Here is a 16,272-nt window from a genome sequence, read left to right as displayed (position 1 = left end):
TATCTTGGCCATCACACCCTTATTAGATGTAGATTCTAAATGAAGGAAATAGTGTATGTAGGACAGTCAAGGATGGATGTTTTGGTCTACATCACAAGGAAGGGAGCTAACCTTTCTAGAAGCAATGGTAGTATTGATTTGAATATACAAGGTAGAAAGCCAAAGAGTGGGTCTGCAGATGGGGGAGGATGGGTAGAATGGATGTTTCTGCATAAAAGTTATGATAAAGGGAGAGCCATTCAGGTCACACTGGACAACAAGGATGTCCCCTTTGTTGTTGTACAACTTGAAGGCAATAGTTATCCACCCTCCATTGTTTGTGTTCTGGAGTCTACTGAACTTACCTCTTTAATATTTAAATAACTGTATTAGAGCCAAACTATTTAAATAACTTTTATTTCCATTTCATCCTTTGGTAGATGAGAAAAATACATTACAAAATACATTATGCAGAGAACAGCGCATGGAGTACACTCTACTAAAACACAATCTATACTCCAGCCAGGGCTGGTAACAGACATTAGGAGAGGAAGCAACAGAGGCCTGGAAAGCCAGATTTCTCCTCCTCAGAATGAGATTTCCCATATGTCCCCCTGTTCCACAAAACTCATCTTATTCTGGAATACCCAACAAGGTGAAAGTGGGGTTAGAGCAGCATTGAGTGTGGCTGGTGAACCCTTTCTATTCACCTGGAGCAGAAACTTTCTTTCCCTCAATGGAATAGAAAGAAAGGGAAAACAAGAAACAAACCCCAAACCCATCCCAAATGCAGAGTTAACAGTCTGGACACTACCCTCCCCCAACCACTTTTCTCTAATAGCTAAGCAGGAGTCAATGCCCCCTTCCTTCTGCAACCAGATGACTTGGACTCTTAGTGGCCTGAGGCTCCGGGACTCACTCAGGCCTGGCCAGCCTGCTTCTGAGGCTCCCTTCAATAACCAGCCTACAGGCTTAGGCTTTTAGCAGGAGTGGCTACCTTGGCCCCTAAACTGCCTTGCAGACAAGGAGATGCCAGCAGGAGGCTGGAAGCACCTAAACTGGGGAGCCCAGAAGTCTGAGGCCACCATTAGCACGTGGAGTGTTTGTTTAGCACATCCAGACCCACCTGACCCCAGGACCCTCATTCTCAAATCCCACGAGGTCACTGACCCATGTCCGGGTTCTCTTTTTCAGGCAGCTCTTCTTCTGGACAGCCCTAAGAGATAGTAAACAGAAACCAACCCAAGGCTCCTGCCACAGCATTCCTTCCCAAACAGGTCTTTTCTCCACTGACCTAGTGGGAGCCAGGAGGAACAGGAAGGCGAGGGCCACAGGGGTTGTTGAAGTATGACATCCAGATGCTCTGATGTAGATGTTTTCAGGACACTAGCAGAGGGAGGGACATCAGTAACTATGGAATAGCTGGAACAGAGCCCACGAGACCAGGAGACAAATATACACTTGGGTGACCACAGCCTCTACACCTTGCTCTTCTAGCCGTCCCTTCACACCACTCTATGAAGCAGCCTCCATGCTTTTGTTTTTTTCAGCAATTTGAAAATACTCCAACTAAAGGGGAAAAAAGAAAATCCCAATAGCTGAACTCTTGATGACTGAAGGTGCCATGGGGTATAGTTCAGCAGGCCAAAAGCGGCTAGGTCGCTCTTTCTTCCAAGGGGGGGTGGGGAAGATAAAAATTTGGTTGCTCTAGAAACCTTTTGGAGACATCATAGCCAAAGGATGGACCTGGGGTGAGCTTCCGATCTCCCTCCCCTCCTTGATAGAGGCATGCGGCCGCCACCTTCTATACCAAAACTCAAGGTGGGCACCTTGGTTCCCACATCCCACCCCCACCACATAGTTCAGGGGACCAGACAGGGTGGGGGAGATGGGATGTGGGAATAAAAATATCAATGAAAGAGTCAAGACCAGCATCTTCAAATTAACAAACTGTAATTGTTTTCCCAAAGATACATTTTTTTTCCATACACATCCATCATACACTGTAACCAAAAAAAGCAGTGTACATGAAATAAGAGAAAATAAATTAAAAATCCATAGCATAGGTAAGGAGGCTGCTCTAGTCAGGAGCACAGCTGAATTTCCAGCAATATAAGAAGGCTCAAAAGTTTCTTTTATAAGAATGTCTGCTAGCAAGGGTTCCAGCAAGGTGGTTGGTTGGTTTGTAAGTCAGTCTTGAATATCTTAAACAGTTCTGTGTTTGTTTTTTCCTTAGCGTTTAGAATAGCCATCATTGTCCTGCAATAGGCAGAGCTATCACGTCCAGGAAAAGAGTGAGTGAGGGAGGGAACCACAGAGGCAGCGTAAGATCCAAATACAGCATTCCAAGGTAATTGGTCCAGTGGTGCCTGGGGAGGGAGGAGGGAGAGACTCCGGGGTTAGCCGTCTTCTTTGGGGGGTGTGTACCAGCCTGTAAACAAAGCACACTGTCAGCAGTAGTGTCCCTGAAGGCCAACTTCGCATCTTCAGGTCTCCGGACTCCTCCTATGGGAAGGTCTGAGATCACAAAAGGCAAAGCTAGACAATTTCTTCCCTGAGACCATAAAAAAAGGAGACCAACAAGGCTTCTTATCTGAAATGGCTAAAGGAGAGACCAGATGTGTTCCTTCAGCTTGTGTGACAAGGAATGGGGATGGAATGGGGGATGGGGTAAGTTGGAGAGACTGGCTACTTCCTGCCCCTCCCCTTTGGAAAGCAGTGGAGAGTATTATGTGGACTGGGGAAGGCCTTAGAGGCCCTATCCTTTCCAAGGCTGGACCCTTTGAGTCTTACCATTTTTTTCATGGATCTGCACCAGGGACTTGTAGGACTGCTGTGCTCTTGTCAGACTGTATTGAGACTGGAGAAAAGTTGAAAAGAGAGAGTCAGTCAACAAGATGAGGATCAATTGTTGCCTTGTTCTCCCTCTCAACTTTATGTTTCAATTCAATAAGCATTTAATAAGCTCACATTCTATGCCAAGAAAAATTCTTGCCCTCAAAGGAGCTTCCAATTCTACTAGGGGATACAGTTCTGTACACAAATAAGCACCTCGAGGAGTCTGAGGAGGGCAAGGACCCTAACAGCAAAGGGAAGGAAGGAAATTGAGGAAGGTTCTACACAGAGGGGGATCCCTGAGCTGAACCAAAAGAAAGGTGAGTAGTCTTAAGGTTCATAGAATTGAGAGTTGGAAGGGCCCTTATTTTACTGATAAGGAAACTAAGGCAATGAGAAGTTAAGGGCCTTACAATCTAGTTTAGTTATCACTATGAGCAGATAAAGAGAAGAAATGTGAAAGACGACAAAAGGGTAGGTTGGAGGATTATGGAGGACCTTATGTATTAGGAGGGGTTTATATTTCATCTTGGAGACTGATAAGGTATGTAGCACCCTAAGACTTCTAACAAGGGAGAAACATGGTCATATCTGCCCTAAGGAAAACTTTTCACAGCTGTATGAATCAGAACAGAGACACTGGACTTGAGCAGACTGGCTAGATGTGTGAGAGAAGAAAAAGAATGCATGAGTTACTGTGGAGGCAGAATTGATCAAATGTGGCAACTGAAGAGCTTAAAGCTGGGGGATTGGGAGTTTGGAATGGGGGGAAAGGGGTCGAGAAAGGGATAGAAGTTTAGTTTTGAATACGTCAAGTTTAAGATGCCAGCAGACTATGCAGGTGGAAATGTTCAGCAGGCAAATGACAGTGAGGGACTAAAGTTCCGGTGAGAGATTAAGGCTGATGATAAAGATCCTAGAGTTATTTACACAGAAGTGAGAAGAGGACCCCAAATAGAGCCTGGGGGTACAGTCACACTTAGGGGGAAAGGCATGATGGCCAACAGAAGCCAAGACAGTAGAGTGCAGTGAAAAGAGTACTGGGTCTGGAGTTAGAGGACCTGGTTCATCTCCCTCTGTGACCTTGGGTAAGCCACTCTCTGAAAAATGAAGCCATCAGGCTAGATAACCTCTAATATCCCTTCCAGTTCCAAATCCATGAATGCATCCAGGATAATGGGGGTAATAAGAGTCAAAACTATAGAAGTTGGAGAAGAGGAAAACTAAAGAAATAGCACCTGGCATTTTATGACGCATTAAGGTTTGCAAAGTGCTTAAAATACATTCTCTCATCTGATCTTGAGAAAGGCCACTGGGTTCAGGGCTTGAGAGATCATTATTTTAACCTTTGAAAGAATAGGCTGTAGTCTAGTGAGGTTGAAAGACAGATTGCAAAGGATAGAAAAGTGAGTGGGTGGAAAGGAACTGGAAGCCAAGAGAGCAGGAACCTTTTTTGAAGGGTTTGGCAATGAAAGGAAAAAACAGGTTTGTGGGAATGGAAAGGTTGAGAAATTTTTTCAAGAACGATAGTGGGGAAGAAGCCATTTAACAGAGAGAAAACAGAGATGAAGAGACATGATGATGAATCAGGGAAGCTCCTACAAAAGAAGGCAATGGGATCAAAGTTACAAGTATAGAGGGGGGATTAGAGACTGGAAACCAAAGACATGAGGATGCATGAAAATGCTAAGTGAGGCTGAAGCAACAAGAGAGATGAAGGAGATCTGGGAAGATGGCCTTGATTTTCTCAGTAAAGAGGGAACACAGAGAACCGCTGAGAAACAGGGAGTTGGGGGTGGCAGCAGGAGCTTGAGAAGTAACATCTGAAACTAACACTGAAAGAATATAAAAAAGTTACTTTTGAGAATAAAAAGAATTCTGTGCAGAAGTAAAGACCCTGTTCAGATTGAATTTAGTAGCAGATCCAGGATGCACAGTGATTTGACTTATTCTAGCAGCTCTAAAGATTTGGGAGCTCGGGAATGAGTGGAGAAGGTTAGCATCTGCCAATCTAGCTCCTAGCTGTCCTACCCAATAAACCAAAGCATAGAACAAGCCATCAATAAGCATTTGCCCTTGCTGTGTGTCAGGTGCTGTCCTAAGCAATGGGGACAGATGGCTATGTGGTTGGCTGTAAGGCACTCTCCTTTCTATATTTTTTAAGAGTATTCAACCTCTTTTTCCTTCTCAGTTCCTAAGGCCATCACATTGGCTCTTAGGTGTCCACTGAGGGCAGGCACCTCCCAACTAATACTACAATGAGGGCTTCTACCTTCAGGGCCAGAGGGGCTGTTCTGCTGGCCAGCATGCCCCTTCTCCCTGTCTGCCCCTCTCCACACTCCCCCATACCTACCCCGCCCCCACCTGCTCCTTACTTTGTTGGCTCCAAACTGTACTCGTGCTTTCCCTTTCACCAGGGTGGCACTGATCTGCATGATCACGGACTCTATGGAGTAGGCACTGCTCCAGCCCTGTGTACAAAAGAGGGACAGGGAGAACAGGTCAAGACAGGGCTTTCCTCTATCCTGAGGATAAGAAGAGGAAAAAGAGAGCGAGTTCTCCAGGAAAGTGGTGGTTGCTAGAATGGCATCTATACTTTATCCACAAAATAAGCACCCCCAAACCACCTAGGAAGGGTAGGCACTGGGTGCTATTTTCACTATCTAGGACAGGAAAAACTTATAAACTCCACCTGGGGATGTATTTGGAAAAAACTCTAACCAAACCTAGCTGAAATGGGACAACCACCTTACCTGTTTGGTGAGAAGTTCCATGCAGATGGCACCTCCGCCCAGAACATACCTAGAGAGGAAAGAATTGTCAACTGTGCATGGTACAGGTTCTACTCCCCCTTTCCATAGGGCATCCCTTGTTTTTCCAGCTACTCACCCTCCTGAGAGGACTGGAGAGACAACCCTGACAAATGGCGGGTCAAAGGGAAAATTGTCCTAGGAAGGCAAGAAACTCAGTCAGTATGGTGGGAGTGGCCAATCAATCTATCAATTAACAAACATCTATCAATCAAAGGCCTACTGTGTACCAAACACTATCACCTGAAGGAACAGTATAGGGGACATAGGCAAAGATTGGCCAGGAAAATGGGGGATGTCAATGAAGGAAGAAATCCTTACTTTAAAAGAAAAGTTGAGGAGAATGAAGTCAGCTCCTTCTTTCTCTTTGAGGATCTGGAGATCGTTGTGCAAAGCGCTGTCCTGGTCAACCCTACAAAAGCAAGGTGACAGGTTCCTGTTCACCTTCAGGGGCTTCAGAATGCTTACCCCATTCTCCAATGCCCAATCTAGCTTCATTCTGTTGTCCTGGCCTCACCTCTCCCTAAGCCCATGGGCTCTGCTGGTGACATTTCAATAAGGCTGCTCTGGAGGCTTCTACTAATCGCCACCTTTCCCCTCAACTCCCCAAACCCAAGCTTTTCACTTACTTGAGGAGTTTGACATTCCAATCGTACAGGCTATCATTTACTAGTTCGACTGCATAGTTTCCTGGAGATTAGGGGAGAGAGAGAAGAAATGAATGTTGCCAGTAGAGTAGGAAAGAGACTTTCCCTTCCTCTAGCTAAAAGACCAAAAAAAAAAAAAGTGCTATGGGCAAAACACTGGCCTATCATCCTTGTCTTTGAAACCTCTGCTCCCTGTTCCTCCTTCCCAGATCAACCAATGTTCCAATGTTCCCTTCTCCAAAGCTGGACTTACCGCCTTTGAAACTTTGTGATCGGTAAATATCCCTGAGCTCCTTCATCAGCCGGTCAGTGGCCTGCACCGAGCCAGACACTGCGCCCTGCAGAGGAGGGGACAAGAAGAACCTCCTACCATTATAGGATTTGGGAACACATTTTAGATTTTAGAGGCTACTCGGCGTCTGCCTGAAGAGTTAAGTGCTAATTCTTTCCTCCTCATTACACTTTAAGAGTCAATATCCTAGAGGTAGCTAGGTGGCTCAGTGGATAGAGAGCCAGACCCAGAGATGGGAGGTCCTGGGTTAAAAACTGGCATCTCTTCCTAGACTCTTCTAGCTTTGTGACCCTGGGCAAGTCATTTAAACCTCCACTGCCTAGCTCTTACTGCTTTTTTGCCTTGGAACAGATACTCTGTACCAATTCTAAGACAGAAGGTAAAGGTTAAAATAAGAAAAAAAAATTAAGACTCAATGTCCCATCCTAGACCATCTAAAGACTGGCACTACAATGATGACAATACCAGTGAGAGAAACACACCCTGATCAACACCCTTGCCCACCCTTCCCCAGGGGACACGTACATTTAAGTAATCTTGCCTCTGGTTCTTTTTAATTTTCTCTAATATGGCCAAGTTCTCCTTCCCAATGCCATCATCCTCAGACTTCTTCCCTTCAGCTGGCTCTTCTTCTTTCATTTCATAGTGATCTAGGTCCTCTGTATCCTTAGGGAGAAAAACAAATTTTAAAAATTGGGGTGGGGGAAGGGAGTAGTTAACTATCTCCCCAGCCTCTATATATAGTGAAGATGTGAGATGGGTGAAGACTTCCAGTCTTCATAACATACCACCCTGCCCCCTTACCCTCCCAAAGGAGCTGCCTCTCTCTTATCACCAAGTTTCTATAAAGCATAATAGCCCAAGTGAGAATTTGACAGACCTGAGTGGTAGAAAAAATTGTAAGAAAAGCCAGAGACCAAGTTCCTTAATTCTCCCTAATTGACCTCTCTTTATTCTACAACTGTCCCTGAGCTCCAATAAGAAGGGATTTGCATTCCTTCCCACTATCTATTTGTATGATTTCGGCTTCCCCAAGATTGACATTCAAGCTAACATTTTACTCGGAAAACTCTTACCAGGCTGGTGGGTGGGCTGGAGGAAAAGGGAGAAAGCTTCAGATTCTCCCATTCTCCACGTTCTACCCAGCAGATTCCATAACAATACAATCATTTGTTGTGATTTTATTAGTCAGTGTGATTTAGCATGTAGAGGATCAGCAAGACTTAAGATTCAAGTTCCAACTTTGATACATACTGGCCATATGACCAAAGGCAAATCACTTCATCTAAGAAGAGCCTCAGATAGCTCTTAAAAGAACAGAAGTTATAGATGAGTTAGTTGCTCATCCGAATCACAGGTCTGAACCAAAATGCAATGACAATGACTGATATTTATATTATGCTTAAAGTTTCTCTAAGAGCTATGCATGCCATTGTTTCATATGATCCTCACAGCTGTCAGTCAGGGTGACCCTTAGGAGGTAGAGCCTATCCAATGTCTCATTTTTTTTTTTGTGGTATTTTTAGCACTTAACATAGTGCCTTAAAAAGGTTTGAGTTGAATCTTGAGTTATTAAAATCACTCAACACTTAAGAGATTCAAGATATTGTACCTGGGGAAAGACAGAGAGCCTGGAACACTCATCTCCCTCTAAGTAGCAGTTAGTGGCTCAATCTTCTCTTATGTCCAGCCTGACTTTCTCCATATTGGTTTGATATTCCACCCAAGGACCACCTGCCCTGATTTACTCCAACCAACTTCAATCACATCAATACTCTTGTACTCAGATGGAACTAGATTTACACTGGTTGCTGTGCTGTTTCTTAGTGTTTGCACTTATTTCACATATATGTCCCAGCCTCTTCCATTAGACTCCAAGCTCCTCAATCAATGATCCTATCCTTTGTGTCCCTGCCATTGAACATTATAAATAGGAATTGTCCCATACTGATGATCTTTAACTTACCAAAGTTATACTGTTATCACAATCCTAACCCCTAGTTCTAAGGGGCAAACGTGTCACCTACCTCAGGCATCTCTTCATCTTCATCTTCAGAAGAAACATCTTCTTGTGTGCACTACAGTGCATAGGAAAAAAGATGGAGGTCAGAGCCAATGTTCCAAGAGTAGGACGATTGAGTTCCCTAAACACATCCTCTCCTCTTACCATTCTGGCCTCTCAGGGCTCGAAGTCTAAGACTGGCAGCCTAGACATTTGATCAGTCTACAAGGTGGGAAAACAACTAATTTACCAGCCTGTTCATTTCTCTTGGACCATCACTTGCCATTCATCACAAGTTATTATAATTCAAAATTTTCAAAGAATATCGATTTACATTAGCTTCCCCAGACTGATGCTACTACACATGAAGTCCTGAAGAAGTCTAGGTCTTTGTCCTCCCCTAATCCTAGGAAACCCCAATGTGGAGAGCGTCCCCAGAGGAGGGGGGGTTTCATCTTCTAAAATCTCTACCTTAGACAGGTTTATGGCTAAGAGAGATCATGAAAAATGGGAGTACTGCAGATTTGCCACAGGGTAAAAAGTGCCCTCAGTTGCTCACCTGCTCAGCTGGCAGGGGCTGGTCTAGCATCTCAACATCTGGATGCTGAGGAAGGTTGTACAGTTTGCACAAGTCAGAGATGATCCTCTTCAGATGCTGCAACAGCTGGGGATAGTAGACCACAGTGACATAAGATACTCTTGCCTCTCCCCAATCTGGCCAGGTGCAGTGGGAGAAACCAAGGGCTCAGACCCAAGATGAAGGTTGAGTAGTATCCATTTCTCCAAGGGACATGGTCCCTGGGTCATATTGGAAACCTGGCCATGGGAGTGATTCTGTTAGAAAGTCCCATGCTAGGGCTGATGATATATTCTCCCTCTAGCTAGGGGAAGGTGGCTTCCCTAATTAGTCTTCTTCAGGCCAATTATTTTACAGTGTTGTCTAAATTTAGGATAATTCCCACCCTTCATCTGTCTGGACTGCAGGTTCTCTTCTTGGCTCAGGCCCCAAGTCCCTGCCCTCCTCACCAGAGTATTCCCTTTCTTTATATCCACAAGTCTCTCCAGAACGGCAGCCAAGTTAGGGTCATCAGACTCCACAGACCAGATTGGGGGCACCGCAGGATAAGATTCCTAAGGGGAGAGGATAAGGAGGTAAAAAATGGAAACTTCATATTTTGCCTGCCCACCCATTCCCAGGTGCCAGCTTATACTTCCCCCTCTCCCTCTATGTCTTTCACAAAGGCATGGCTCAGCAGATTAGTGCCCAATCAGTCGGGTTTGGGAGGGTCCTTTTCAAATGGCAGCCTGGGACCAGATCCCCTTTCTTCTACCCTAGGTCATGAGTTTTAAAAAATTATGCAAGGGGATCACAATTACTTCCAGTGAGACCTCAGAAACTGTCCTATTTCCTATATAGAGGTCTAGGCTAAGAGATCCCACTATGTCTACAGGATAAGACTCCAGGCCTCTTTCCTCCTAATACCATACAGCCCAAAATGATAGGACCATGAGTACTAACAGAATAGAAAATGCAACAGTTCACTTTAGTTTTAGTTGAGGGAAGAAGACTTGCAACAAATAAGATTTTTAACCAGGGCCAAATTATTTTTTCCCAGCAGCTCTCAGCTGAAGGTTGGCAAGAATAAAGTGGTATTTGGGTAAACCCTCTTTCCAACACTGAGTAGAGATTATATTGTCTAGCAGTGTCCAGTTTTACCCATCTTTTCTTTGTAACACTTTTAACCTACCTCCCTCACAATCTAGGCGTGGGATGAGAGCAAGAGGTCATAGGGCTCTACAGAACTAATCTAGGAGAAGAAAACCTACGCTACTGACATTCCCAGCATTCCTAAACCACAACAGTGAACGTAGACAGTTCTGAATATAGACAGGAGTTCTCCCTATTTCCCAGGGAGGGGTTGTTTGGAAACCCAGGTCTCTTTTCCCGAGAGAGAGAGAGAGAGAGAGAGAGAGAGAGAGAGAGAGAGAGAGAGAGAGAGAGAGAGAGAGAGAGAGAGAGAGAGAGAGAGAGAGAGAGAGAGAGAGAGAGAGAGAGAGAGAATATAATTGAACAGAGAAAAGAAGAATGAGGAAGGCAATTCTATATCCCAGAAATTTGGGGTCTAATCCAGAAATAGTCAATTAGGCAACACAATACTGAATAAATCAGTCACTTCTGATGGGATTCCTATCCCTTTAATAATTCAAATGACTCAATTTTAGAGGTGAAGATTGTCAGAGAGATGCTAGTATTATATCTGACTAAACCACTTGTTTTTCCCAACACCAGTTTTCAGTAAAGAGGGGTGTGAATGAAGGGAAAGTCAGAAGATGGAAGAGACAGGACTTTTTATGGGAATCTCTCTTGTCCAAATAGAAACTTTCCTCCCAGAACTTTGGCCTAGTAGGTAAAATATACTTTGGGAGCAGGCTGGGGACAATGTCCAAGCTGGTCTGAAGTTGGATCTCATTCTCTCCATGCTCCCAAACATACCTATATACCTCACTTTAAGCTGTACCCACCAGCACCCTGCCTGAATTAAGAAAGATTTCACCTCCCTGGCCTTAGAGGGGGAAGGGGGTGTGTGTGTGTGTGCCAAAACACTAATAGAAGGCAAGGTAATCTCAAATATGTGAAGGTAGAGTGACCATGTGGAATGGGAAATTACCAAAGCAATTAGGGACTAGGAATGAAGGGAGCAAACATGTCCTGGGGGTGAGGCAAGAAGCAGGCCACTGAAGAAAGAAGTTGAATGTTTAGGGCAGCAGAGTTAACTATGAGATTTCTATAACCAGGCTGAAATACTAGGATAGACAAGGACAATACTATGGTAGATAGGGTAGAATTACTGGGGAGGAATAGGGAAGTTCATAATCCAATGGGATAGAAAATCCAACTACACCCTGATTAGAAATATCTTTGGGGAGTGAAGGAAGTCACATTTCCCACTAACAGGGGCAGGAAGAGAATAACTAGGGGTTGTACCAGACAAGGATGGGGAGGGAAGGGGGAGGGGGAAAAGGGAATGATCAATGAACTGATGGCTTCTGAAAGCTCTTGCTTGGATAAAGTAAAGAGTCCAAAGAGGTGCTGCTGTCTGAGGGCTCTGAGCTCAACTTTAAAGCGCCACAAAAAGGTCAGTTATTGTTATTGTCATTATTGTTATTGGAGTCCTTACAGCACCCAAGCCAAGGTTCCCGAGGGAGTTGCTTAGAGAGAGGGGAGTGTCTCGAAAGCGTGCAAGGAGTGCCTCGGGTCTTTGGGGGGAGGTTAAGAGCTAGTTCCAGAAATTGGAAGCAGGGGGAGTCTTTTTGCAGTGTTTCTCGAGGAGTCTAGGTTCTTAGGTGGCGGCCCCGAGGGGTGGGGGAAACAGTGGGGTCGGACTTTGGGGAAGGCTAGAAAGAAGGCCATCCTGGATTCCCGAGAAATACACGGTGTGGGCTGTGACAAGGAGCAGGGGGACCCCACGTGGGGGCAGCTGCGGGGCCTGGCGGGGGCCCAGAGGACGAGGACCCCAAGGAGGGGGCTGGGGGGGCGGGCCCCATAGGGCCCGCCCTGTGGGGGTCCTCACCGTGATGTTGCAGTGGATGCGGACGGGCTCCCCGGGCGCGGGGCCCCGCGGGGGGAGGTGCGGCCCGGGCGCCGCCCCCGCCGCCCCGGCCCCGGCCCCGGCCAGCAGGAACTCGCAGCTCAGCTCGTCCAGGCAGGCGCTGGCAATGCGGAAGCGCTCGTGGCCACGATGGAAGATGGACTCGAGCAGCTTCAGCTCCCGCCTCAGGCAGGGCCCCGGGCCCGGGCCCCCCCCCCGGGCCGCCCCCGGCCCCCGGCGCCGCCCCCTGCCCCTGCCCCTGCCCCAGCGCCAGCCCCTGCCCCAGCGCCCCCAGCTGCTGCCCCGGCCCCGGCTGCTGCTGCTGCCCCTGCGGCTGCGGCTGCTGCATCCTCCGCTCCGCTCCGGGGCCGGCGGGCCGGGCGCCTCCGGCCTCCGCTCCGGGCTCCGGGCTCAGCCGCCGCCGCCGCCGCCGCCGCCGCGGTCCGCACTTCCTGATCCCCCCTTCGCCAAGATGGCGCCGCCGCCACCTCCGGGACAGGCCCCCCCACCCCCCCCCTCTCCCGCCGCCGGAAGCCGCGCGCCCCGCCTCCTCTGCTCCTTCTTCCCCCGCCCCCCGCTCGGCTCACCCCCGTCACGTGACTTGGCCTGTCCACCCGGCCCCCCTCACGTGATGCCACCGCCGCGCCGCTGCAGCAGTCACCACCTTCTCCTCCTAGCTCTACTTTCCTGCCACCCCACCCCCAGCATGTGACCAGACGGGGCTTTTCCCGGGCCACGCACTCCATCCAGCTACGCGAGCTCCCCTATCACGTGACCCAGCTGCCGCGTGCTCACTGGGGGCGGTGTGCGCGAGCCACTGTTGCCCCCCCTCCCCTTCCCCCCATCTTCAGTCTTGTCCTTTCCCTGCCCCGGAGCTACTCAGTTGCTAGACTGGGCGATGTCTGTAATAGCTGCTGGCGCTTTCTTACTTTTCGTACCACCCTCCATGTCCCCATCCCCCTCTCTCTTCACCCCATTCCTGCCCCTGGTCCTGGTAGGGACCTCGACCTCTCTGCAGCTGAATAATTCTTCCCACCGGGTCCTAGAACTCCTCCTCCCCCCATTTCCAGGCCCTATTGTATTTATTTTGGGAGGGAGAGGGGAGAAGGGGCTTGTTCCTTTGCCAAGAACTAATTGCTCCTTGTGCTTTTAAGTGGCTCGCGAAGGCCAGGGATGCTGACCTTCCTTCAACCTGGCATGGGCAAGAAGGTGGAAGGCGTCAGACCCAAGAATCATCCAGCCGCATCACGTCCCCTGACCTGAGGTCAAGTGGTAAACGCCATCTGGTCCTAAAGAGCCAAACTGGTCCTCTAGTAGGACTGCGACTAGGCGGCAGCACCACCACCCATTCGCTAGGTGTCGCTATTGCGAAAGACAAAGCGCATGGCTTGCCCTCTGAAACGACAGCTGGTGGCCCCCCAAGCAGTAGGGAAGGACCATTCTGTTTCGTGGGATATGTTTAGTAATTGTCCTAGGGTTTCACCTCTGGCGGCCCAGACTAGGCCGTGGCACTTTGCACAGTACCTAGCACATAGTAATCAGTGCTTGTTAAAGGAAGGAATACACCAGTCCCAAATCCCTACCCCCCAATACTAATGCCAGTCCAACTAAATCCAACAAGCACTAATTAAGAACCCACTATGTGCCAGGCCCAGTGTTCAGTGCCTGTGATACAGAAACACAAATTTGAAAAAAGTGCCTTCTCTCCAGGAGCTTAAATTTCACTGTAGGGAAACAAAACACACCCATGTGTTAAAAAAAAAAATCACAATTTTAAGTACAAAGTAATGGGAAGATAGTATTAACAAATTAGTGCTTTCTTTTCTTCCCATCAGCATAGTGAAATGGATAGTGAATTGGAATTAGGAACAGGAGGAAAGAAATTAAATGCTTGTAAATTGAGGGAAAAATTTTTAAGAGAAAAATTGGAATTGGACTGGGAATGAGGAAATTGGGGTTTAGTCCTGGGTCTATTTTGCTGTGTATTTAAGCAAGCCACCTCTGGCCTCAATTTCCTCATCTGTAAAATTGGGCAACTAGCTAGATCCAATGAAATTAAACATTAAGCATCCAGTGTGTATAGAGTGCTATGTGCTGGAGATGCAAAAATGAAAGTGTCAGCCCTCAAGAAACAATGTACCTAGAGGGTAAAATGTAATTTAAGGAAAAAATTGGAAAGATAGGAGAAAAGGAGACAGTAGAGGCACATTATGACTCATAAATTAAACTGGTTAAAAGTAAGATAATCATAAAAGTTAATATTATATACTTAAAGGTTTGTAAAACCCTTTGAGTGCACTATCTAATCTTTACAATAATTCTGTAAATTAGGTATTGTTAGTTCATCCCCCAGGTTTACCGAGGAGAAAAAAATGAAGCTCAGAGACTTGCTTAGAATCATATAGCTATTTTTAGGTGGCAGAGGCAGAATTTAAACTTAGGGTTCTTGGAATTCAGATCCACCATCCTTTATACTACATCATAGAATACTCCACTGCCTCTGGACATTTTGTTTAAGGGGACTAACCTTCTTTTCCATCCCTTTGTGCCCAGAATGCTTGTGCCTCTGAATCATTATTCACTTGTCCTTGCTCATCTTCTGTCTTTGGCTGAAAGATGAGTAGTAGAGAATAGAGATTTGGGTAATGAGGAGGAGGGATGGTTGAAAGAAAGGTCTCACTTCATTTTCTCTTAATACAAAACTGAAGAATGGAGTCTAGAAAGAAAAGCCAAAAGAGCTGGGATAACTGTCCTGGAGAAGAGAAAGCTGAGAAATAACTGAATAACTGCCATCAAAGAGCTTGAGTCAGCATCCATCTGCAAACTATTCAGGAGTGGATACTCCCATAGTATTAAGGCCTCCTCCCCAATTTGGAGATTCAATTTTAGACAGACACATTTTTGCCTTATGCCAGGGCTCTCCTTGTTTCTTCCTTTCTTGACTAGCTGCCTTTCCTTCCTCCAGTAGAATGCAAGATCCTTGAGGGTAGGAACTGTATGGTTTGCTTTTATCTGTATCTTTGGTGCTTACTACACAGTAAGAACTCAATAAATGCTCTATCATCTGTCTTCTGTAATCTATACATATATAAATAAACAAAGATCTGAAAAATAATATATGCCTCCTTATTTACCCAAACAAATAAAAGTAGCAACCCCAGGCCAAAGGAGGTTAAATTTGAGGGAATTAGTATGTATATTTTGCTTAGAGAAACATTGGGGGGAGGAGAAGAGAAGCAGAATAGAGGCTTAATATTTGAAGGGCCGCCAAATGGATGAGAGAATAGCCTTCAGATAGGGCTAGGAGTAATGACTGCAAATTATAAAGTCTCATATTTCTGCTGTATTTGAGAAAAAATATTTCTTGCAATTAGAACTAGTCTGAAAGTAGAATGGCCTGCCTCAGGATGTCTCCATATCACTGGAGGTTTTCAAGTAGAAGTTACATTATCTTTTGTTAGGATGATATAGAGGGGATTCCTACTTATATATGCAAACTGAACAAAATAATCTCTGACATCCATCCCTTTCAACTCAGATTATATAGTTCTATGATTCCCATCAGGAACTTCATCATCTTCTGTAACAAAATGAGTTATCTAGAAGTGTTTTGAAGCATATTTAATACTATATAGATATCTACTCCTTCATCTCAAAGGAGAGTAGTTCCTTTTGTTCATTCATCTGAAGGCCTTCACTCAGTATTGCTCTTGTTAATTACTTTTCTCCAGGCTAGACAATAGAGACTTCCACTTTATCTTAAAGCTCTTAAATTTTCCAGTTCATTTGCTTTTTCTTGTTCCCTCCCTCCCTCCGTCCCTTCCTTCCTTCCTTCCTTCCTTCCTTCCTTCCTTCCTTCCTTCCTTCCTTCCTTCCTTCCTTCCTTCCTTCCTTCCTTCCTTCCTTCCTTCCTTCCTTCCTTCCTTCCTCCCTCCCTCCCTCCCTCCCTCCCTCCCTTCCTTCCTTCCTTCCTTCCTTCCTTCCTTCCTTCCTTCCTTCCTTCCTTCCTTCCTTCCTCCTTCCTTCCCTCCCTCCCTTCCTCCCTTCCTCCCTTTCTTCCTCCCTTCCTTCCTCCCTTCCTTCTTCCTTCCTTCTTAGAATTGACACTAAGTTTTGA

The 16,272-nt window shown here is 46.3% G+C and overlaps 1 protein-coding gene across 1 annotated transcript; it reads right to left on the bottom strand.

The window, feature by feature from the left end:
* Positions 1–1,915: 1,915 nt before the first annotated feature.
* On the bottom strand, positions 1,916–12,628 carry UBE2Q1 (ubiquitin conjugating enzyme E2 Q1). Its single transcript, XM_007482117.2, is given in 14 exon segments — positions 1,916–2,410; positions 2,773–2,839; positions 5,190–5,285; positions 5,568–5,616; positions 5,704–5,762; positions 5,946–6,036; positions 6,254–6,314; positions 6,525–6,609; positions 7,089–7,229; positions 8,591–8,641; positions 9,125–9,229; positions 9,592–9,696; positions 12,138–12,371; positions 12,373–12,628. Coding segments are annotated over 14 exon segments (1,308 nt in total). The 5' UTR covers positions 12,505–12,628; the 3' UTR covers positions 1,916–2,378.
* Between the last annotated feature and the right edge of the window lie 3,644 nt (positions 12,629–16,272).

The sequence above is a fragment of the Monodelphis domestica genome, chromosome 2 (assembly GCF_027887165.1).
Source record: "Monodelphis domestica isolate mMonDom1 chromosome 2, mMonDom1.pri, whole genome shotgun sequence".
Classification (NCBI taxonomy): Eukaryota; Metazoa; Chordata; class Mammalia; order Didelphimorphia; family Didelphidae; genus Monodelphis; species Monodelphis domestica.
Note: the sequence above shows the minus strand (reverse complement) of the source record. Positions and strands in the feature narration are given on the sequence as shown.